Below are 21,603 nucleotides of genomic sequence, written 5' to 3'. Positions count from 1 at the left end.
CCCAGGAAGATGAGGAGCTAGCGACGAGGGGGGAGCCACCACGGAAACGGCTGGCAAAGGAAAAGTATCATTACACCTGCAAGGAGTGTGGCCTGGAAAAAAATAAAGGGACTGGACACACCCAGCTGAAGGGGCGGTGGTACTGTCCAGCCTCAGGACTGACCCTGGATCAGTGGAAGGACAGTTTACGTTAAGTGTCTGTCTGTCTGTTCGCAGATGATTGCTCGTCTGTTACTGTGTTATTATTGTTAGTAATAAAGTTTGATAATTTTACTTGAACCAAGAACAGCCTTCACATTTTTATTTAATTTCCCTTTGCAAAACAGGGCGACAGTGAGTGTGAGTGACATCCATTTAATGCAATTGTCAAAAGTGAAGCCGGAATTACTTGGAGAATTATTTTACATTTATTAACAAAACCCAACACTCTTTGTCTCAACCAAAGATTTTTTTAAAATACTTTCTTTGCTCAATTTGGAATTTGTTTCTTTCACTTGTGTTGCACAAATAGTGATACAGATAGATAGCTAGTCTCTCAAATAATTGAGTGTACCAAAAAAAGAGGGGAAAAATGATGGGAGACTTATTTACATTTACAGTTATACACATTTTGTGTGCTGCCCCCTACAGTAGGCTTTAGTAACGTCCAAAGCACTGTGGTATGTTGGGGTGTTGCCACAATACAGGTTCGAATCCCACAAGAAACGTGAAAATTAAACAGATGATAAACCTTGCAATAAGTGCAAAGGTGTGTGTAAACAATGTTGAGAAGATAAGAGAATAGAGAAAAGTGGATATAGTGTACGTTTTCCTCCTTTTTTCTCCTTTTCTTTTTCTCTCTTTTCCCCCCCTCCTTCCTCTTTTTTTTCCTTTTCCCCCCTTTCGGGCAGTCCCTTTTGCCCCATTTTTGGCCGAATGGTTAGCACTCTGGACTCTGAATCCAGCGATCCGAGTTCAAATCTCGGTGGAACCTAATTATTGATCTTATGTAAATTGTTTTGTACTACACAATAGAGTAGTCCATTTAATGTTTTCTTTAAACAACAAAATATATCGCACATATCAACAGAAAAAAATTGCTCAAATTAATTCTAACTGGCGGAAACTGTTTCTTCCGGGTGAGTCGTCACATCTAAGCTTCCCGGTGCCCGTTCAAGATGGCAGCAGCGATGGATGTTGACACGCCGAGCGGTACTAATAGTGGCGCAAGCAAGAAGCGTTTTGAAGTTAAGAAGGTGTGTTCTGATAGCAAAACTTTGCGAGAAAGTGAAAAGTTGTATAACTAATCGGCAGTGCCAAATAGCTGCTAAAACAGCTAACCGCCGTTTGTTGGTTAACCGTCTAGCTTTAGCGATGGGATGCTAGCACTAGCTCAAAGTAGCCTAGCGTCAGTTAGAACATTAGCTATGTAGCTGTTAGCCTGCTTCAAACAGGGAATGAATGTGCAATTCCGATTAAGTGACTCAGGGTCTAAAAACGACTACATAATGTGGTGTTGTTTAAACTACTAGTGATAACTTATTATAAAACAAAGTGCAATTATTGAAAACAGATACGCTATTCTAACTTGAAACCTTATCTAACGTTAGGCAGCTTTTATGTCAATGAGCTAAGTTAGCTTAGTCAGCTAAGCTGTATTTGTCGTGATTTTGCGAGATATACGGATTATGTCTATCCGTAACATGCGTTTGTATATGGTTTTGAGTTTATATTTATTATTTTGTCTAATATTGTGTAGGCTTACTTTAAAATCAAACGAATAGGCATTTTCTCTCTGCGTATATTGTCAAACCTCCCAGATGGTAACTGACGTTAAGACGTGTGTTTTGTCAAATGTTCTTAAAAAAAGTAAGTACTAATTTAATGAGCTAACAACGTTCCGTATCGTAGATATGCGTCAAAATATCTCCGTAACACAAGTTTATATTTAATCAGAAGTCAGGCTTAATTTTGACGACCTATTAAGAGGAAATGCGCTTTCATATCCAGTGATGACCGTGACAGGTTATCTGCGATATTGAATCCTAGTAAGCTGTACAGAATCTGCGATGAACATCAGATCATGTACGTTTGTGATTTGTTCCCACTCCAGTGGAATGCTGTGGCGCTGTGGGCCTGGGACATTGTGGTGGACAACTGTGCCATCTGTAGGAACCACATCATGGATCTCTGTGAGTTCACTTTGAAACCATTTTAGACTCCTTTGTCTTCCGATGTACAGTTTGGCTGTAAATAATAACGTACTTTTGACAGAGTGATCTTGACCCTTTGCAAGCTGTTGTCATTTCTCTGATACATTACACCTTCCCTCCACCAGGCATAGAGTGCCAGGCCAACCAGGCTTCTGCAACCTCTGAAGAGTGCACTGTTGCCTGGGGTGTCTGCAATGTGAGTTTCCAGTTCTGTCTCCAACAGAACGTCGTTGATTTGATGATCACTTGTTTTTGCCCTTTCGTTGCTGTTGTCATACAGCTGTGTGTTGGAAATAAAGCAGAAAACAGTTAGACCCGATGGGAAAATCCAAGTGTTTAATTTTGAATTGGGAGAATCGTCGCCAGCGCACATTAGAACTGTTGTGTGTCTTTTTACTGATGCTTTTTCTTTTCCCTCTTCCACAGCATGCTTTTCATTTCCACTGCATTTCTCGCTGGCTGAAAACTAGACAGGTGTGTCCCCTGGACAACAGAGAGTGGGAGTTTCAGAAGTGAGTATGATCGATAATGTATGTATGTCAGGGGTTTTCAGAGTCTGAGATCGTGAGCCTCACCGCAGATAGAGTATGGAAAGAAGACCAGACACTCTTCTCCCTTTAGATACTTTTAGTATCATGATTATGTGGTTTAAGCCCATTGACACTTAGCAAAAGGAGCAAAGATAACCACATACTGCTGGTTTATAAATCCACTAAACACAAAATAAATAGTCTGTCCTTAGAGAAAAATGGTCAAATCCCATCACACTTAAATTGACTCCGACTTTTAAAACCTCTTGAGTGCATTATTAAGACATTCTAGACCTTCTTGATGTGAGCAGTTGTACTAACGACACATCTTCTCTCTGTTATGTTTTCACAGATACGGACACTAGCTGTATTATTGTCCACTTTCTTCTTGGCTTCTGCCAGCATCGCCGTCAATGCTGCTTTATTTTGTTTGACCCCCCCCCTTCCTGGTTATAATACTAGTTGTTGTTTTACACACATTTGTTTCGGTATGTTGTCTGTACTTAAATAAACAGGGACGTCGTTACACACACACACAGCTTGGTTTGGTTGTACAGCCGTGAAGGTTTACCGATGTGCTGAGTTTTGAATTATTAAACAAACAAAAAAAGATGATTGTGGATTTCCTTGGAATGCTCTTCTTTGCCTTAATCCCTACATCAAGATACACCGTCATGATTTGCTTTATGAATGATGTGGACAAAAAGCTGGCTGTCCACAGTGGCAGGAATTTGTTGGTTCAGATCGGCTTTGACGATCAGCAAGAGCCAGCTCTGACCACGTGTTTCAGAGCGCTAATCCTCTGGCTGAAGCACAGATGTTCCGGCGACGGATTACGTGGCCCGGTGACCCACTGCTCCTCCGAGCCCGATTTATTCAGCAGCATCTGCGGGGACTCTGTCTCTTGATTTAGCCACAAATAGGCTTGCGGTCAGCTTAAATGGTCAATGAGTAAAAGATTGGCAACCTTTGAGCTGGGTCAGTTTGTATTTTAAAAGTTCTAATAATTGTTCAGAGTCAAATGTTCACGTCTTCATTATGTAGCGTTTTGCAACAAAGCGATATGAAACTTTTTGGGGTATATTAAGCGTTTATAACAATTTTAAGATCATGTTGACCATTATTTTAAATCAGAAACATTTCTCCTGATGAGTTTAAGGTATCATTTTTAATCCAACAACCAGCTGAGAACAAGCTAAGGAACAGTGGACAGACTTGATTCTCAGTTTAATAAAGAAGAAAAGGTGAAATACTCTTAATTTCAGTCAAATTTAACGAGTCAAAATGTAATAGAACCAATCCAACAAAGGAAGGAGGATCGAACCTGTTTTATTGTCAATTATTTTTCCAACAATGTTAAACATCAAGATCAGTATTTCATTTATTTCTTTTTTTTCTTTGCATTTATCACAGATCTGATAACAAAAGGTGCTGACACCACTGAGTGAGAGTTCAGTTCGGTTCACAGAGAGAAACCAGAGGTCAAACCGTGTATTAAATGGCTATAGAAATGTTAGCATTTTAATGCAGGAACTTCCAGTACAGCTGTTCCAGATACAGGTTAAAAGTCAACCTGTGGTTATGTAAAGTCCCAGCTGAGATGCTTCAGGCAGGTTGTCTAAGTTTCAGACCTGACTCCTAACCGTCGAGATGGTGCTAACAGGCTGACTAAGAACGTGAAGAAAAGTTTCCCCGCGTCCTCCACATTGCACCAGTTAACCCATCACCCGCTCCCCCTGTTTGAACAACACACAGTGAATAAATGTTGAAAAGCATCGTTCTCCAGAGTGTTTCGCCGTGTATCCACTCAGGTTTGGTCCCTTCCCCGTCTATGGCTGTGGGGAGGCACCGAATTTGGCACTCAGCTTGGTGACGAGGGCCATGATTTTGGGGTTGTGCTGATACTTGGAGATGTTGGCCGGGTTCTGTGCCACGTCCTGGAAGGCAGCCATCACCTCTGGGTCCTTTAGTTTCATATGGAAGAGAAACATCACCATTACTGACATCAGGCTAAACATTTAGCAGGGGTACAGTTCAACTTTGCTTTTATTTATTTTATTAGACACGTTTACGTGCCTTTTGTAAGTCCTGCTTTGGTTGAACTCACATAATTTGTATTTTCTGGAATCACTTTAAACATGCTTAGTGATGGAAAAGTTTCTTGAGTTTCGGGAACGATACATTTTCCTCTATGCGAGGAGCAAACAGATTTGCAAGATCTGTTGTGGGGCAATAACACCCATCTGGCCCTTGGAGGGACGTTCCATGGTTTTGCATTTTCATCCTGCCCACTAAAAAGAATATTTTTGTGTGTGTTTTCCTCTGCCCATAAAATGACTGTTCCTTAGAAATCTAGGCAAACATGTGTGCCAGAAGTGATGCGATACGAAACATTAAGGGAGTCACCTTCATGGCGTTGAGCAGCTCAGGATCTTTAAAGAGGTCACCGAGACCGGGCATGCCAGGAGGGGCGCCGCCTGGGAATCCAGCAGGGCCTGCGGATAACCATGACACTCGTGAACTGTAGCAGCACAAACGTGTCATGAAACCCAAAAGCACTGATGCATGTTGTAGAATTCACCTTGGGGTGGGGGTGGACACTCAACTATACAGAAATTGAAGTGCAAATTTCAAGGATACAAGGCTCCAGATAACTCTAACAACCACTCATTGCTCTGACTTTGATCCTAACACATGCAGCCCAACGCTACACTATGCAATGACATTTCATCCTACCTGGGAAGTATCCACCTCCGAACTGCCGTGCTTCCTCTTCCTGTTGCAAGACAATGGGAGGCAACAGAGGTGTTATTTCAAAGACTTCCAGAACACAGTTTTTAAAGGTCTGAAATTAAACGCACCCTCTGAGCTCGCGCATGCTCCTCTCTGGCTTTCTTTATCCGCTCTTGTTTCTCCTTGATCTCCTTCTCTTCCCTCTTGCGCTCATATTTGCGTCTGTGCTCAATGATTTTGTTAGCCTGAAGGGGTGGACAAAGAAAAACAAAACAATTACAAACACGACTGTAACATATCTAGACAGCTGTTGGAAGATACAGAAGAATGCTGCAACGTGGCTGTTATTCAGGCGCGATACCTTTGGCTGGACCTCCTTCAGCATCGCACTGGCGTCCTCATCATAGTCCAGTTTGCAGGCTGTAGCCAGGTCCTTGGCCGCCTCCTCCCAGTGGCCAAGCAGCCTGCCGCAGAACACACGGGCAGCAAGCAAAATACATCATACAGCAATGACAGATTTCTAACCAGAAAGCAAAGGAGGCCCGATTGGCAAAGAGAAAAAAAATACAATAAAGCATAAATTCAAGGCAAATATCAGGACTTTTTTGTTTCTTTCTCTGTTTTGTATGACTAATCTGCAACATTTAGTTCCACAGAAGATCTTGATGACTTTTGCTGATCTTACTGATGGGACTGCGTGTCTTGAACGATTTCTTGTGAGGAAATTTGGGCTCGATCTGAATTGTCCGTTTTGAAACGCTTCACATCAGATTCAGACTCATGTCTGGAAAAGGAACTTTTCTTACAGTGTAGACTCTGTGTCATGTCACACTCTATTCTGATTGGCTGACAAAAATGGAAACAGAAGTCCCACTGTGACTACATTTCTGATAGCAGGCGTCTATTAATGACTTCTTTACATTCTTTAGAGGATAAAAGTGAATTTTCCTGGATTTGTGAGAGCAAAATTGTTACAGGCTCATTCTCACCGGCCCATTTTTCCATGATGAAATATCGTATGCCAAACACATGTTGTGTTGACAGTTAGACACGGCAGAATAGAGAGGATCTGAGTCGCAGAAGATTTGTTGTACCTGTGAGCTTTCCCTCTCCACTTGTAGGGCTGTGCAGAGTCAGGGTTGATGCTGATGGCTCTGTCACAATCTCTAATGGCTGCGTTGGGTTTCTGCATTTTTATGTAGACGCTAACAAAAAAGACGACAGCCGATTACAATCGCACTCGAAGCAGAACGTGCGCTGTAATGCGGGTTAAAGCACAGCGAGCACTCTCACCTCGCCCTCTTGGCGTAAAGGATGGCGAGACGGGGGTTCAGCTTGATGGCTTCGGTGAAAAGATCCAGAGCTTTCTGCAGATCACCTTGAGCAGAGAAAGAGAAAAATAATTCATCTGTTTCGGTTCTGTTCAATCTTCCTGATTGGGGAATCATTACATGATCTTTATGCGCCGTTCACTTGGCGAACACATTAACTCACCTTCTCCTAGAGCATCAATAGCCTCCATCTTCCTCTCATTGGCCTGGTCCATCTTCTCCTCTGAGACCTGAGGACAGTCACAGACTCGCATGTTTAAACTAATTCCGTCTAAAAACATCTATTCCTTTCATTTTTCGAGCCCTTAACGCGAGAGAGTCGGGTTTAAGTTTGAGTCAACGAATAACGGAGAAAACGTTTTACCTCAATGACGTCAACATCGCCCATTTCCTGCGGCCCATCTGTGTCTGGTTCGATCACCCCCTCCATGTCAATTTCTGGAAGGCAAGATGCAAAAAGACAAAGTATAGACAGTCACATGGTGGTTACAGGTTTCTTGGCCTGGACCTTTTCTAACGGTTTCCAGGCAACAGGTCCTAAAGCATTTATTCCAGCCACAAATAGCAACTTGTTGCTTTTCCACTTTGCCAGCTGTTTGTACCACGCATACAGAGACTAAAGTATTAGTGAGCTCTCATGGTGTTGGTACCTCAGACAAACCAACTGCCATTTTCTTTGTTTATGCTAAACGGAGCTAACCGGCTGCATGCTCCAGAGTTAAACTAATCAGGAAGTTTGTGAAAACGCTCTAACCAGTCCTTTAACTGGTGTGAACCAATTTAATACCGTCTGCTTTGAAATAAATGGGTTACACATAGGTAGAAAATCTCAAAGCTGTGCGTTAGAAACGAAAAATAAGTTTTTAATAGCTGGACTCGTCTGGATGAGGTTTGAGATAAACATTTAAAGGCCCAGACTCCAGAGCTGCGACTTCAAGAAACACGGCATCCGGGTTCAGTTGGACAGACCGTACCTATCTCACTCTCCTCGCTCTCAGGCGGGACGGGAGGCTCGGGCTCAGGAGGCGACGCTGCTGCGGCAGGGGGAGGACCACAAGGACAGCCACCCTACAAGACCGAGAGACCAAAACTTTCAAAAACGTGGTTCTCATTCTGTGCATTTCAGTGTTTTCTATCCTGTTAAAAATATCACAAACAAAGAAAGAAATCGCAGCTAAAAAAAAAAGGAATATTTGCACGTCACCTGGCATGAATCCGCCTTCTTGGTGGGGGGAGGGATTGTAGCGTCCATGCTGTAAAGCGAAATCATGGAGAACAATTTAGTGGACGAAACCACAACCCTGATCTTTCATTAAAAACATATCTCTACATATTCAAAATGAGTACATGTACAGCGTGGCACTTTTCCAGCTAGTGCCATTTCCTGGCTCCTACATCATCGATATGCATTTCAATTTAGCCGTTATCTGTCAAGAAGTAGTGTGACAAATATGGTTTGTTCTAAAAAAAAGAAAAGAAAATCTGACACAAATTCAAATCTTACAGAGTTCAGTTCCACAGTAAAGTAAATATCAGTAAATATTATCAAAGGTAAACGAACCCTTAGTTGAACGAATACCAAAGACTCTTGAAACATTTTGTTAGCATTCCTTATGAATGCTGAGCACAACCTTTAGGCGTTGCCTTGACCCTCAAAAAGTCCTTGTATGCTCCTTTACAGTAGATGTAAACACACAGCAGTCTTTGTAGTCACTAAGAATACATTTAAACCAATTAATTTAACTTTAACTGCTGTTTTTGTGACTTGCTTTTTGTCTCCTCAGGAAGCTGCCCATCAGTCCGACAGGTTTGTGACCCCTCTACATGAACAAGTATGTGTGTATGCTCAAACACACACTGACATAATGCCATATGTGGCCTCTTACCCCAACTTTAACTCTCACACCTGAATGATAACCCCTGATTCTAAAACCAATTTTTAACGCTAATAATAAAAAAAAAAAAAGTAAGTTGCAGCCATGGGAACAGGAAATCCTCATATGTTGGTTTCGTGTCTCTATCATGACTCACACACACCCCCACACACACACCAGGCTTTCACTGCAAGGTGGGCGGGACGGAGCACGTGGTAAAGCCTGTCTGTAGCCTGTTAGTGATTTGAAGTACTTAAATTACAACTGAAAAATTCAATTGTCCAAAAAAAAAAAAAAAAAAAATGTGTTTGTTGTTTCCCCAACAACAGCAACAATAAACGCTGAGCTAATATGCACGAGCAATAGTTACGTCCCGGGTTTACTAACTTCAACAGCCAAGTGCGGAAGAAGCTCATCTCTGGAAGATGCAGGAGATCTGGATTAGACTCGCACATCTTCACGAAGCCCTTTAGCTCTGCCACTTTACGTGGGTCCATCCTGGTGTGTTATGTCCAGCACACAAAGCGCTGCAAGCGAAGGGAAAACCAGAGTTAAAAAACAACAACAACAAAACAAGCAACAACGTAGCCAAACCAGTCTTTGTTTATGTGCTTAGCTGTGACCATTAATGCCACTTTGGTAAGCTAGGTAACGCTACCACGCTCTGAATGAGCGTGCGCTAAGAGCTCACTTTGTTAATTTCAAAGTGCTCATAAAACCAAAAATAGACCCAATGCGGGCTTGATAAACAAAGCACCTACGCACATCTAGTTTGGTGACTATTTCAATGCACGAAAGAACGACGTTTCTGGAAATGTGAACCAAAAAAGACGACGCGCTGACTGTTTGACGCATAATAACACGGTAAGCTAGCGACAATACGAATCGTCAGTAATTAAAACATATCGCATGCATTTTTAAACAGTCAAAGCAAATGCACCTGATAAAAACGTGCAGTGTTGACAGTTCGGGGGGGGAAAAAAACCGCAGAGGAAGGTTGCAGTCGGTTTTATGGTCACAGCACTGCTTCACTGGTAGTGGCGTCGCTCCTGCGTTTCATTCAGGCGAGTCGCCGGACAGACCGATAGACTGTGAGAAAGCTCGTCCTCGACTCAGTTTGTCAGGCAGTGTTGTAGTCACCTCACCGTAAGAGCTTTGACGAATTATTATCCCTGAGTGTCGCCTCCCAGGCAGTTAGGTGCCCCACATTAAGAGTCGGATTAAGCAAAAGCCCACGACAAGTGTGTAACCGTCTTATCTCACACATACACACAAATCTGTGTATATACACTTGAATCCTAAAAAAGGTGAGAAATTCTTGATTTTATATTTGCATGTTTGTGCTTTCAGTTTTGACCCAAACATCACAGCCATTATAAAGCTCAGGTGAGACAGCTGACTGGTCAGTCTAGAGCTTTGCCTTGTGGGCTTATAACCCATCACTCATGAACAACAGTCCAACACACTTTAACCCTTCCACCTGGAATAGCCCCCCCTTTCACCTGAGGGGAGCCCATAGTCTTTTTTTCAGCAGACAACCATGGCCTCAGAGCTGAAAGTGCCAATCTGCATTCCAGCGCCACACTTGTTGGCCTCAAACCTCTCAAGTGAGCATTTGAGGTCCGAATGAAATGGTGCCAGACTTCCACAATTTTCAATTTTCAAATGGATATTCAGCTTTTTAAAGTTCTATGGAGTACTTAGTAGTCAGTGTCTTAACTGGAGTGGACAGCTAACAGAGAGCTCCCAGTTCAGAGAATCAGGGAGAATTTCTGAAGCTACGCACATAGGATTAATAGTATATAGTGAATTTAAAGCTATGTATAGTGAATTTCCCTTTAATATTTTTAAAAATGTTGGTGTGTGCAGACATAGAGGCTGTCCAATGCATCTGACCACTGATCAGCTGAGTCCTTCATGAGTTTTGTAAATATTTAAAAGATGGCAAGTCTTTGAGCTTTTCAGACTTTTCAATAATTTTTAATACGTTGAGGGTATTTATTATTATTTATTTTTTTAAAGGAAATTTAAGTTACAGCTGATCAGCGGCAGGATACATTAGCCAGCTTCTGTGAAGGCAATGGACCAGAGCGACACAGACATTCTTTGTAGAAAGAAAACTGAAATTGTCAGTTTCACTTTGTAATTTTTACTATATACCACTTTTGCTCAAAGTTGCTTAGACATTTTTGAGGTCTAACTTGTTTTTATACAGCAGACCTCAAATACCTGTGAATACCTCTTAGCTTAGCTTCCCTGTCCCTGTTCCCTCAATTCATAAATACTTCACAAAACCCCACTTAAAAATGAGCAAAAAGTCTTAAATTTATAGGTGAGGTCCTGAAAAAGTTGCCCTGGCCCATTATCAATAAAAAATAGCAGGTTACCAAAGCAGGGTGGATTTATACCCTCTTGCCTTAGAAACTAAACTCGGGGCAGCAATTTCCCGTGGCTGTGGCTAGCAGAGCAGCGAGCTAGCTAATGTAACTGTCAACAAGGAGAGGCATATAACTGTTGTGTAAGAGGATTTTAACGTTGGTAAGTTACAACCACAAGTCGTTGCTGTCTACTTTTATATTTCCACTTGATACTTCGCTGAGTGTGACTTGTTCTGCCAGCAGCGGGAGGACATGGTGTGACTGGTTGGTGTCCTCCAGTTGCAGCAACAATGTTGCCCCCAGCCAGCACCTTGGTGCGGTCTGCTGTGAAGCTGCTGCCTCGGCGGAGCTGGAGTGGAGGTGGGGAAAATTACATTTTAAATTCACTAAATTTATCCGACTGTTAGATCCACTGGACTAGAACATCTAAATATACATAATGTCCATAAATACACTGCCACCTCAAACTGCTGGGGCTCATTTTACAACCATCCAGTTATGACTCTTAAAAATGAAAAGAAATGAACAGGTGATAACTTTTACATTCACTTCAGATTTTGAATGCAATCCTTTTTAATGTATGTATTTGCCCATTTGACTTTATTTGTTCTCCATTCAATTAACCGATAAAGGGAAATTAAGTTGAATTATATTTCCGAGTCACTGATTTGAAGGGGAACTTCTCCCTCTTCAGCTGAAGATGCGCCCTCGTCCCACTGACAAATAAGAGTTTTCACAACTTTATTACACCTGAGTACCAGTTACTGTCCAACACCTGTTTAACATGTGATGTTTTAATTTATATATATGTATATATATAACACAGTGCAGGTGCAAGCAGCATTTTAGGTGCTAAAAGTTGTCAAACTGTGCTGTGTTGTGTGTAGGATGCATCTTGTGCCCTTGCCGGTGCATCTCTGTCAAACCAGGAGGTTTGACACCAAAGACGGTTCCATCTCGGTATCTTGGCCAGCCCAGTCCTTTCACTCATCCTCACCTCATCAAACATGGTTAGTACTGTATGCAGCTGGGTGCAGACTACACGAGTTGTCTTTAGCCATGCAGACGATGGAGGCCAGTGCTGTTTATTAAGGTAGTTGAGATTTGTTTTCTCTGTGCTCCACAGGTGAGGTGACCCCTGGCATCAGCCAGACAGAGTATGAGCTCCGCAGGCACAAGCTGGCCTCACTTATCGAAGCCCAGGCAGACAGGCTGGGACCTTCTGCCTCTTCTAGCAACCATGTGGTCGTCGTCTTGTCCCATCCTACCCGCTACATGTCAAACGACATCCCTTATCCTTTCCACCAGAACCAGGTGAAATCTCATTTCTTTCTTTATCCTGCCTTATAATCCCAAGTGGAGCAAGAACGTCTTACATTAACGTCAAGTAAAATGTTCTGCAGGATTTCCTCTACCTCAGTGGCTTCCTAGAACCCGACAGTGCCCTGGTTCTTCATGGGAAAGGTCGACCAGATCGGGCCATCTTATTCGTCCCCCGTAGAGATCCGAGCAGGGAGCTGTGGGACGGACCCCGGTCGGGAAAGGACGGGGCAGCTGCTTTGACCGGCATAGAGAGGATTCACGGCATGGAGGACCTGGGTCTTGTGTTGAAGAGCCTAAAAGGTGGGTAGAGATCTTCGGTCCAGCACAAAGATTTGTGAGATCACCTATTTCTAAAGAACGGTAAAATTCAAATGGAGCAAAGCGCACGTGACTGCCACTCTGCTGATTAGAAATCACCTGACTTTGATTTCACCCTCAAATCATCCGCTAAAGTTGGATGTGGTCTTGTCTCCATCACTGATATGTGATACTGGGTAGTTTTTCCACAATGAACGAACATGAAATCTGCTTCAGTCATACTTGTGCAGAGTTAGAGAATATTCCACAAACTCTGAAGCGCCACTGCGTTTGAACAAGCACCACAGTGGACAGATAAATACTTTAATGGGTTTAAGATTCCCCTTGACAAAGAGTAAATGACTTGGAAAATCAGCCAAATCCAGCCAATTGGACGTTCCAGTCCACAGCGGGTCTGTTTATGACCTGACAACGATGGTTTCCTCAAACGTCAGAGGAGACAAGCACAGTGTCTTTTTTTGCTCTGGGGTTCAATATGTAAAGAAGACCTTAGACTTAATGATACTTGCTGTATTTTTAAAAAAAGCTGTGATTGATATGGTGGAATCGGCATCTTTGATCTGCCAGTGATGTCTGCATTATGTGTGTTTAATGGCAAAGATTATCGACTGGACAGATGTTCAAACTGACATTGACTGGGCTAACCTCAGGAACTGAGGCATTGAAAAAAAAAACCTTGACCTGAATTCATTGCTTCTCTGCTCCTCCCCCAGGCACTCAGCTGTGGTACGACGGGTCCCCACCTGCCCACCCTCGGCTCCACCAGACTCACGTGCTCCCTGTGCTGGAAGCTGGCCCGACCCCGCGCTCCCTCAGACCCCTCGTGCACTCACTCAGGGCCCTCAAGAGCTCAGCAGAGGTGGCGCTCATGCACGAAGCGGGTCGGATCACAGCACAGGTGTGACAGTGATTATCCCGAGCTGCTGTGTGAGAGCGTCCGTTTCGCTTCGTCCAACAAGGCCGAATATACGTCTGAAAGACGCAGTCGTGAAATGCCTAAAGTGGAATTTTTTATTTTCAGGCTTTTAGGAGGACGATGGCTCTGTCTGAAGGGGATGTGGATGAAGCCGTGCTGTTTGCAAAGGTAACTGTTAATCTGTGCTTCCCTCAGTGTGACTCCTCACTGGCTCTGAAGTCCTCTTTTTGTTTTGTTAGTGGCTTCATTTGAATTTGTCTTAGTGAGAGGATGACATAGAAAATGATTTCCTCTGACCTCACGCAGCTGAGAATAATTAAAAGGAGTGAAAGCTGCTTTAATAACAGCGCATCGATAAAGGAAAAACTCGATCTGGCACACTTACTAAAAACTGCTTACTTTTTGTTTTTGACTATGTAGTTTGTCTTGGTCTTTGTTTCTTTATTGTAGTAAAAACAGTTTTAAGGAGTTGACTTTGACGCCCAGATAACTGAAAACAAATGTGACTGGGACACTTCCCAAACAGAGAAGCCTTTTTGAAGATAAATCCCTCTTTCCAGTTTGATTTCGAGAATCGGATCCACGGTGCCAACTTCCTGGCCTACCCCCCTGTGGTTGCTGGAGGAAATCGAGCTAACACTCTGCACTACATTAATAACAACCAGATTATCAAGGTAATAACTGCATTTAACGTCAATGAGCACCTTGGAGAAGGTTGCTCATCTGGAGGATAAGTCCTTGCATAAAGGCATTACTGAGCAGCTTAAAGTCCTCATTCGACATGTTTTCTCCTCACTGTCTCCCTCTCCAGGATGGTGAAATGGTCCTGCTTGACGGTGGTTGTGAGTACTTCGGTTACGTCAGTGACATCACTCGAACATGGCCGGTGAATGGAAGGTAAGTCTGACAGAATCATCTCAGAATTTAAAGTCGAAACCCTCAAAGGCGACAAAATGCTGGTGTACGGTATCAGGCTAATAATGGAGGCTCACCAGACTCTGCTGAAGTCATACAAACGCAGAGTGCGCCTTATTGAGATAATCTATCAACACTCGCACACATATTTCAGTATGAGTTGGTGAGCTCTTTATATTCAAGTTCAGTAAACCTGCTACAGGTGTTGCAAAGGGAGAATATGTTTGTTTGCCTGCCTGATAGTCAGAGCTTTGCCCCAAGCGTTGACTGCTCTGATACTCAAGAAGGAGAGTGGGAGACGTTTGTCCAGATATTTTATCTCGTGTTTGGTCAATACCCAAACTAACTCCTTGTCCGATCTCTCAGGTTTCTTGACTTTAGCGTTTTACTGTGTGTTTGAGCTGGAGACACAGCCGTAGTTTATTGATCCCTTGCCCTCACCTTCCCCCCGGCAGATTCAGTGCTGCCCAGGCTGAGCTGTATGAGGCCGTCCTGGAGGTTCAGCGCTCCTGTTTGTCTCTGTGCTCCCCGGGCGTCAGTCTGGATCACATCTACAGCACCATGTTGGCTCTGTTGGGACGGCAGCTCAAGCGGCTCGGCATCCTCAAGGCCGGTACCAGTGATGCTGATGTGCTGAAGGTAATAATCGGAGAAGAGGGTGATGAGATTCTGGTCACAAAATCATTTATCTGCTGTGCACCATACGTAAATCAGTTTAGTTAAAAATAGAAAAAAAGATACAGTACTGTATAAAAGTTTTGAGCCAGCCTTCATGTCGTTACTTTTAGCTTCCGATGAGTAACTTTGAGCAGCAGTGACCTATGATTGCATCATTCCAGCATAAAAATGGCGCCTAAGACAAGTGGTGACCCAGTGTACTGTCTACACATAACAGACAATTTGGCAGAGAACCAGTTTCAAATTGTATCTTTAGGGTTTTGTTACAAGCAGCTTTGTCGCAGGGTAACATAATTTGTTCCCAAGTCAAAGATAACACATTTTGACAGAGATAAAGTGGTATTTTGACACCAAAATAGGGCTTTCCTAAGAGCTATTAGCTGAACATTAGTTATATCTCAGAATGGTGTGCAGTGTGTCTTTAAATTAAACAAGTAGAGGACAAAAGAGGAAGTGTCAGGCCAACAAAAAAGTACTTACAGCAGATGAACAGTATCTGAACATGATAAACAAACAAAAGAAAAATCCAGCGAAGACCCGATAGAGGACCTGAGAGATGCATCTGGACCTTCAGCTGATCCATCTACTGATGGCCCAAGCCTCATCAGAAATGGTCTCCATGGAAGGGTGGCTGTCAAGAAGCCATTCTTAAGGAAGGGAAACAGGGAGAAAAGGCTGAGCTATGCCAAATGACACAAGAAGTGGACTGAAAATCAGTGGCAGCAGGTCTTATGGAGAGAGAAATGACAAGAAAACCTGTCTGTGTTCTGCTTGTGTTTGTAAATGTTTGAATAAATTGCTGCACCTACTTCTTGCTCACTTGGCCACATATAAAGAAATGAGGGGTGGCTCAAGTCTTTTTACACAGTACTCCTCATTAAAAACCTAAAGATGACTCATCAGGGCCCTGATCCGCACCTCTTTCATGGTTCAGAGGAGACCTATCAACTCAGCGACCTGCTGAACCTGAGCTTGCAACACATCTTTTTCATCTATCTGCTCTCTGGTTCACTTGTTCTAAGACGCCCCCGATGGCAGAGCTTCACCAAGGGAAAAGGGAATTGAAGCTGCTTTTGACAGAAAGGAGAACAAAAAATGAGCAGATAGCAGATGGTTTTCTGACTGATGACTGCTTACTTTTTGTTTTTGTTTTTGTTTATCTCAGGCTGCAAGGCGGTACTGCCCTCACCATGTTGGCCATTACCTGGGCATGGATGTCCATGACACTCCCGAATTATCCCGCTCACAGCCCCTCCAGCCAGGAATGGCCATCACCATAGAACCAGGTATAGATACCTAGAAATCTGGCTTTAAATATCCAAATTGTTGCCACAAATCTTTAAACTGCGCTTCCCAGTTATGGTTAAATGTCGTCGTTCCATCGGTTTGTCGCTTTTCTTGTCGCAGGGTTGTACATCTGTGAAGACAACGACCAGGCACCGGAGCATTTCCGCGGCCTTGGCGTCAGGATCGAGGATGACGTGGTGATCCGAGACAAAGGAGGACCTCTAATTTTGTCGTCTGACGTACCAAAGACCATCGCCGATGTAGAGAAGGCCTGTGCCATGAGATAGGGCGGGGGGGAGAAAGATGAGAGGCCAACTGAGCCAAATCACTGATAGCTGCTGGACTTTTCAGTCGTCTCTGTGGTGATGTCATCAAGCTCAGGGCTTAGGAACGGGAAATGTGGGAGCACACTGTGAAACTTCAGCTTTAGTCCAACAAAGACCTCAAGTATCTTGAAGTTTGGTGGTGAAGATCTTCTTATTATGGTAAAGGCAGATTCAGTTCTACGGTGCTGTCAGCAACGAGTTACATCTGATGCTGAGCTTTGAGTGAAAAGTCACCTTTTCCAGCTAAGAATACCAATGTTTCTACTCAGCAACCGCAAAAGCGTTTTAATATATTTTCTCCACATCATGTGTTTGTAAAGTAGCTCCATAATGTCACACCAGGTGTTTGGTATCTAACTGAAGAAAAAAATAAATACCCGTAAAAAGTTAATCTCTGCGGTGCGATCAGGAGGAATGAAAACATCCCATCATCCGACCAGCGTGTTTATGCAAGTGATGAATAAAGAGGGACATTTTTAAAAAAAATTGCTTTTTTTTCTTACTTTTTTTTTACCTCTGAAATGTGACCGAGAGAAAAAAAAAGTGCTAACTTTTAAAGAAAATTGTTTACGTGGATTAAAAACATCTCGGATCTTATTTCATAACTAATAAATTCAAGTGTCCCCCCCCCCCAGTTTAGAACGGAAATTATAGTGTGAAAAACAATGCCGGTAATAACAGTGGCTGCGTTGAGATAGGCTGCGATAACTGTAACTAATTACCCCCTTTCTGTTTAAGGGGAGGCCATGATCGGAGGCCCATAGTTACTGCTTTGAAAAAGAGACACTTTATTGCATTTTTCTGAGCACGTCTTGTTCATTTAACATTTTCATGACTGAATCTCGTCACTCCAGCCTCACCTTTCAGGTTTTAAAATGAATTGGAATAATTTAACATCAAACTGCTGCCGCGTGTGCCCGTCTGATCTGAGGTATGGACGAGCGGTGTCGGATTTCATACTGTGCTGTAGATTGATGGTAGATATACTGCATTTTCTCACACACACACACCAGGGTTACATTTGGGTAAGTCTGAGTTCAGTCTCTTGTCCAATAACACTGAGGATCAAATCAGCAAGCCTGGTTTAGTCTATGATCAACATCTGCTTTACTGGCACACATTGGAATAGTTTAATGTTTAGTTTTTTTGGTGCCTGGATTCATTTCTGAAGAAACAGGAAATTGAATGAACAAATGGAGTGAAACTAATTAATATAATTATGATAGCATTTTGACGACAGTGCAGGTATCCTTAGCGTTAATGCTCACTTCACACTGTTTCACCTCAGAACTCTAAGCTATACCTTTAAATCTGACGTGAAATCGAAGGATTATATCTTGGGAAATGGGCTATGAGTTGTTCTGAACCTCACTTAAAGACAGAATGCCATTTTGCTGGTCACACACACAACTATAGTGACAGAGAGCCCAACAAGTAAAGGGCTTGTGAGCAAAGGAAGTCAAACATCTGCCATCAAACACAACCAGTACACGTTAGAGCTAATAATGTGAATTTAACAACGTCTCTAGGTTTGATGAATACTCTCATTTAGAGTAAAAGGGGGAAACATCTCAGTAGGGCATGTGAATTAAATAGCCCAGTCTCAGAGCAGACATTTTGGTTTATCAGCAGGATAAATAGTTGTGTAACGGATTGCGTTAAATATGGCTGGATTCCATTTAGTCCAGCCGTTCTCTGTCTCTGTGCTCAGTGCCTCATTGTACTGGAATGGCTTCGCTTTCAGTGGGGGTGCATACTTTTGAAAGGCGCTACATGTATGAAAGGAAAAACACTTTGTTTATCCCAAAGGGAAATTACACTTTAGAAACTCTGTTTCTAAAATTATTGTCAAGTCGAGGGTCTCAGTGGCCCGCCTCAGACCTGTGTGCATTTCGAATGCACGCCGCAGGTATTTCAAATGTCTGAGTACATTTAATCATCAGCTGACCGAATGATGTACTGAAACAGTGTTGTGGTTGGAAATGGATCCCACTTATGCTTTTTCTTTTTACACAGAATGACGTCCATACAAACTTGCTTTTTTCAGTTGCCTTTCCAGCGGGTTTTTTGTGTCCAGTTTCACAATGCTGTCGCTTAAACACACTTCAGCTCTGTTGAAACTTTTAAGTGGTGGAAGTCTTCTGCTGGACGCTGAGGAGACGCTGCCTTTGAGGACAGTATTCCCAAAAATCTGCCTATTGTGTGAACGTTTCAAATTCTGTGGCAACCCCCTCTTAGTCAAATTTTTCGTTCAACTACAAAGTCACACACTGTAATATCTCCTACCACCTTCAACTTTGATGCAGCACACGTTGGCCATGGAATGGTTTTTTGATTATGTAACGTCAACGTCAGTTTTTTCACTGCCAAGATCTTGTATTCATAATGGGAGTGTCAAAGGTTTCTAAAGTCTTATCCATAATTCTCCCTTATGTTAAGGCCTGGACTCTGTGGTGGACTATCAGTGTGTGGGAATGATGTCTGATGATCCCTTAACCGCTCCGTCACAGCTGAGGGGGGATGAACCCTGGCACTGGAGTATGCCCGTGTCATCGGGTTTTAAAAAGGAAAAGAAATCCATCTAAAAGAAGAATAAATGCGGTGCTTTTCAGCAACGATCGTCTGACAACTACAGTGCCCAAATGAATGCACTGGAGTAGTGTTAAGAAAATGGGAAATAGGGGCAGCCATTTAGTCACGTGCGAAAACAAAGACGGAAATACAATATTTAAGGGAAAAGCAGAGTTGGAATAGTTCTAACAAGCTTGAAAGTAAATATTTGGTATGAGCACCTTTATGCTTTAACACAGCCTGAACCTTCTTAGACGAGCTTTCTTGTCATTTTTTTAGGTCGTCTTCAGGAATAGTTCTGCAGACTTCTTCAGTAATGTTGAGGTCCGGGCTCTGGGGAGGATTCATCCCTCCATAGTACCTGTTGCCACTGATTTGGGCCTATCACGTCTTTTGTCCTCCACTTGTTGAGTTTGGTTCCAGGTTTTAAACAAAGAACTCTTTGGGAATCACCTTGTGAGTGCAAAAATGTTGCTAATGTTACCAAAGAAATGGGAACAAATGATGTTTCTTTGTAAGAGGCCGCTTGTCACAAGGTGTCTGAAGAGACAAGATGGCTCATTCACGTGTCTTTTTCATACTTTGCCATTTCCACAAATATTTCTGTTACTGTGAATAACTAAGCAGGTAAAACACAGTTTCAAAAAAGCCCAAAACAAAAAAGCATCGTTTCCAAAGTGCAACAGGCTTCTTTAGACGTTCACTCACAAACCTCCTGATTAGGATGAAGAAAGGTTTTCCCTCTAAGGACCCTGATCTGGAGGCACTTTGCAGGAAAGTTCTGTGGTTTTGATTTGCTGTTCGAGTAGGTTTTCACAATGTGTGAAAAATTTCCCCGTCGCAGTGATATCACCATGTGCAATATCAGAAGGACCGCAGTAAACGGCAGGCTACACACATTTTGAAAGTATATCACCATTGCGATTCAGCAGTGATATCACATATCACATGATTTTTCTAACATGATGTAGCCCAAATTTCCAGGGGTTGAAGAGGAACTTAGATGTTGGACTTACAATACAAAGGTTTTTGCTTCCACATATACTTAAAGTTTCAAAACTAAAAGTAGTTCTAATGCATATGAGTGTGTTTCATAATTGTCAGTAAAGATGATTCACAAGCTATGCAGCTAATCTGCTGTGGTGTTTCTGAGTTTCCTCTCTGGGATTGATAAAGTTTCATCTTGAATGTGTGACACCAGCAATTTCTTTATCTTATTTTTGTTTTCAAATAAAAAAATCAAAAGCAGGACTGCAGTGACTGTGAAACCCTGGTTCGATTCCAGTCTTAAAGATCATTTGGCTGATAGCTGGCACGGATTGCTTTTGTCATTTATTTTCCTTTTGAGCCCAGGGAAACAATGAAATAGGAAAAAGTTTTCAAGAGACTGTAGACGACTGCCAGCTCAACAACTCCTCTGTGCTTTGAAGTCCCCAAATGTCTTTTTTCTTTTGTGCCCAACAAAATAAAATGTAAACAAACTTCTCAGTTGCAGGGCGAGGCCCAGAAAATACCATCGCTTGATATCATGCTATGTGATGGTAGGAAGATTGCGGTCAACAAGCTGAATATTGGCTGATACAGTTAGGCTGATATGTCTGTGCACCCTTAGTAAATAATACAATAAATTCAAATATTGGCCCTTTGATTGTTGTGGATAAAGAATCAAATGTAAGGAAATTCTCAGGTAAAGCAGAAGTGATTAAAAAGTCCACAGAAATTGAGTAAATGCACTTTTTTTATCAGTTACTTCTCAAAGTGAGAAAACAGCCACTCGGAACAAGTTTTGCTGTCCTCTTGTAGCGTTCTGATGCTTCACAGGAATCAGTTATTTCAAGAGTTTATCGATTAGACGAGTCCGTGGCTCCTGATCTGAGGAGTCGTTGCGTGTAGAATCCTGACCCCCACCCCATTTTAAAACTGTACAACACAAGTCTAATGCACACATATGCTTAACATGTTGAAAACAGCTGCTGAGGATAACCCACTTTGTACCATTTCTAGTCAATTTTGACGCCAGTCAAGGTAATCCTTTGCTTTTAATATGTGTTTATCCCTCCACTTTTTTGGCGGAAGTGGAGGGATAATTTATTACCACAACCTTACAAGAGCGTACAAAAGAAAAGGGCAGCCACGGGAACTGATCAGTAGCAGAATCTGGTTTGTCTTGTCTTGCTGAAATAAGAAAGACCTTGCTTTAAAAACACTGAATGGCAGCAGCTGTTGTTGCT

General features: G+C 42.5%; 3 protein-coding genes across 4 annotated transcripts; 2 read left to right on the top strand and 1 right to left on the bottom strand.

Moving 5' to 3' along the window:
- The first annotated feature begins 1,125 nt into the window (after positions 1-1,125).
- On the top strand, positions 1,126-3,254 carry rbx1 (ring-box 1, E3 ubiquitin protein ligase). The gene is made up of 5 exons (XM_072369440.1): positions 1,126-1,235; positions 2,093-2,171; positions 2,318-2,388; positions 2,619-2,704; positions 3,075-3,254. Exons 1-5 carry the CDS (start codon positions 1,158-1,160, stop codon positions 3,085-3,087), a joined length of 327 nt encoding a protein of 108 aa, XP_072225541.1. The 5' UTR covers positions 1,126-1,157; the 3' UTR covers positions 3,088-3,254.
- A 781-nt stretch (positions 3,255-4,035) lies between these two features.
- st13 (ST13 Hsp70 interacting protein) lies at positions 4,036-9,763 on the bottom strand. Its single transcript, XM_072368575.1, has 13 exons — positions 9,601-9,763; positions 9,048-9,187; positions 7,991-8,039; positions 7,761-7,854; positions 7,151-7,224; positions 6,950-7,016; positions 6,749-6,833; positions 6,550-6,660; positions 5,817-5,919; positions 5,584-5,700; positions 5,459-5,498; positions 5,129-5,217; positions 4,036-4,686 (listed from the first exon to the last, which is right to left on the bottom strand). Exons 2-13 carry the CDS (start codon positions 9,155-9,157, stop codon positions 4,552-4,554), a joined length of 1,074 nt encoding a protein of 357 aa, XP_072224676.1. The 5' UTR covers positions 9,158-9,187; positions 9,601-9,763; the 3' UTR covers positions 4,036-4,551.
- A 1,340-nt stretch (positions 9,764-11,103) lies between these two features.
- On the top strand, positions 11,104-17,175 carry xpnpep3 (X-prolyl aminopeptidase 3, mitochondrial). Of its 2 annotated transcripts, none has more exons than XM_072369160.1 (12): positions 11,104-11,198; positions 11,282-11,398; positions 11,926-12,048; positions 12,165-12,352; positions 12,442-12,661; positions 13,393-13,577; positions 13,701-13,763; positions 14,156-14,269; positions 14,407-14,492; positions 14,966-15,149; positions 16,354-16,474; positions 16,596-17,175. In XM_072369160.1, exons 2-12 carry the CDS (start codon positions 11,329-11,331, stop codon positions 16,760-16,762), a joined length of 1,521 nt encoding a protein of 506 aa, XP_072225261.1. In that variant the 5' UTR covers positions 11,104-11,198; positions 11,282-11,328; the 3' UTR covers positions 16,763-17,175. The 2 variants fall into 2 exon arrangements, with proteins under 2 accessions (XP_072225261.1, XP_072225260.1); XM_072369159.1 differs by having other exon boundaries at positions 11,279-11,398.
- The last annotated feature ends 4,428 nt before the right edge of the window (positions 17,176-21,603 follow it).

The sequence above is a fragment of the Leuresthes tenuis genome, unplaced genomic scaffold (genome assembly GCF_036924035.1).
Source record: "Leuresthes tenuis unplaced genomic scaffold, fLeuTen1.0.hap1 SCAF_17, whole genome shotgun sequence".
Lineage (NCBI taxonomy): Eukaryota > Metazoa > Chordata > Actinopteri > Atheriniformes > Atherinopsidae > Leuresthes > Leuresthes tenuis.
This window is presented reverse-complemented; position numbering and strand designations above follow the sequence as displayed.

Excerpts from the sequence above, each read along its gene's own strand:
- xpnpep3 (XM_072369160.1), top strand. The coding sequence starts at position 11,329 with ATGTTGCCCCCAGCCAGCACCTTGGTGCGGTCTGCTGTGAAGCTGCTG. Across the intron at positions 11,399-11,925 it reads TCGGCGGAGCTGGAGTGGAG|GATGCATCTTGTGCCCTTGC; the intron begins GTGGGGAAAATT and ends TGTTGTGTGTAG. Across the intron at positions 16,475-16,595 it reads GGCCATCACCATAGAACCAG|GGTTGTACATCTGTGAAGAC; the intron begins GTATAGATACCT and ends TTCTTGTCGCAG.
- rbx1 (XM_072369440.1), top strand. The coding sequence starts at position 1,158 with ATGGCAGCAGCGATGGATGTTGACACGCCGAGCGGTACTAATAGTGGC. Across the intron at positions 1,236-2,092 it reads AGCGTTTTGAAGTTAAGAAG|TGGAATGCTGTGGCGCTGTG; the intron begins GTGTGTTCTGAT and ends TTCCCACTCCAG. Across the intron at positions 2,389-2,618 it reads TTGCCTGGGGTGTCTGCAAT|CATGCTTTTCATTTCCACTG; the intron begins GTGAGTTTCCAG and ends CCTCTTCCACAG.
- st13 (XM_072368575.1), bottom strand. The coding sequence starts at position 9,157 with ATGGACCCACGTAAAGTGGCAGAGCTAAAGGGCTTCGTGAAGATGTGC. Across the intron at positions 6,834-6,949 it reads TATTGATGCTCTAGGAGAAG|GTGATCTGCAGAAAGCTCTG; the intron begins GTGAGTTAATGT and ends TCTCTGCTCAAG. Across the intron at positions 5,920-6,549 it reads TGGAGAGGGAAAGCTCACAG|GCTGCTTGGCCACTGGGAGG; the intron begins GTACAACAAATC and ends GTTCTGCGGCAG.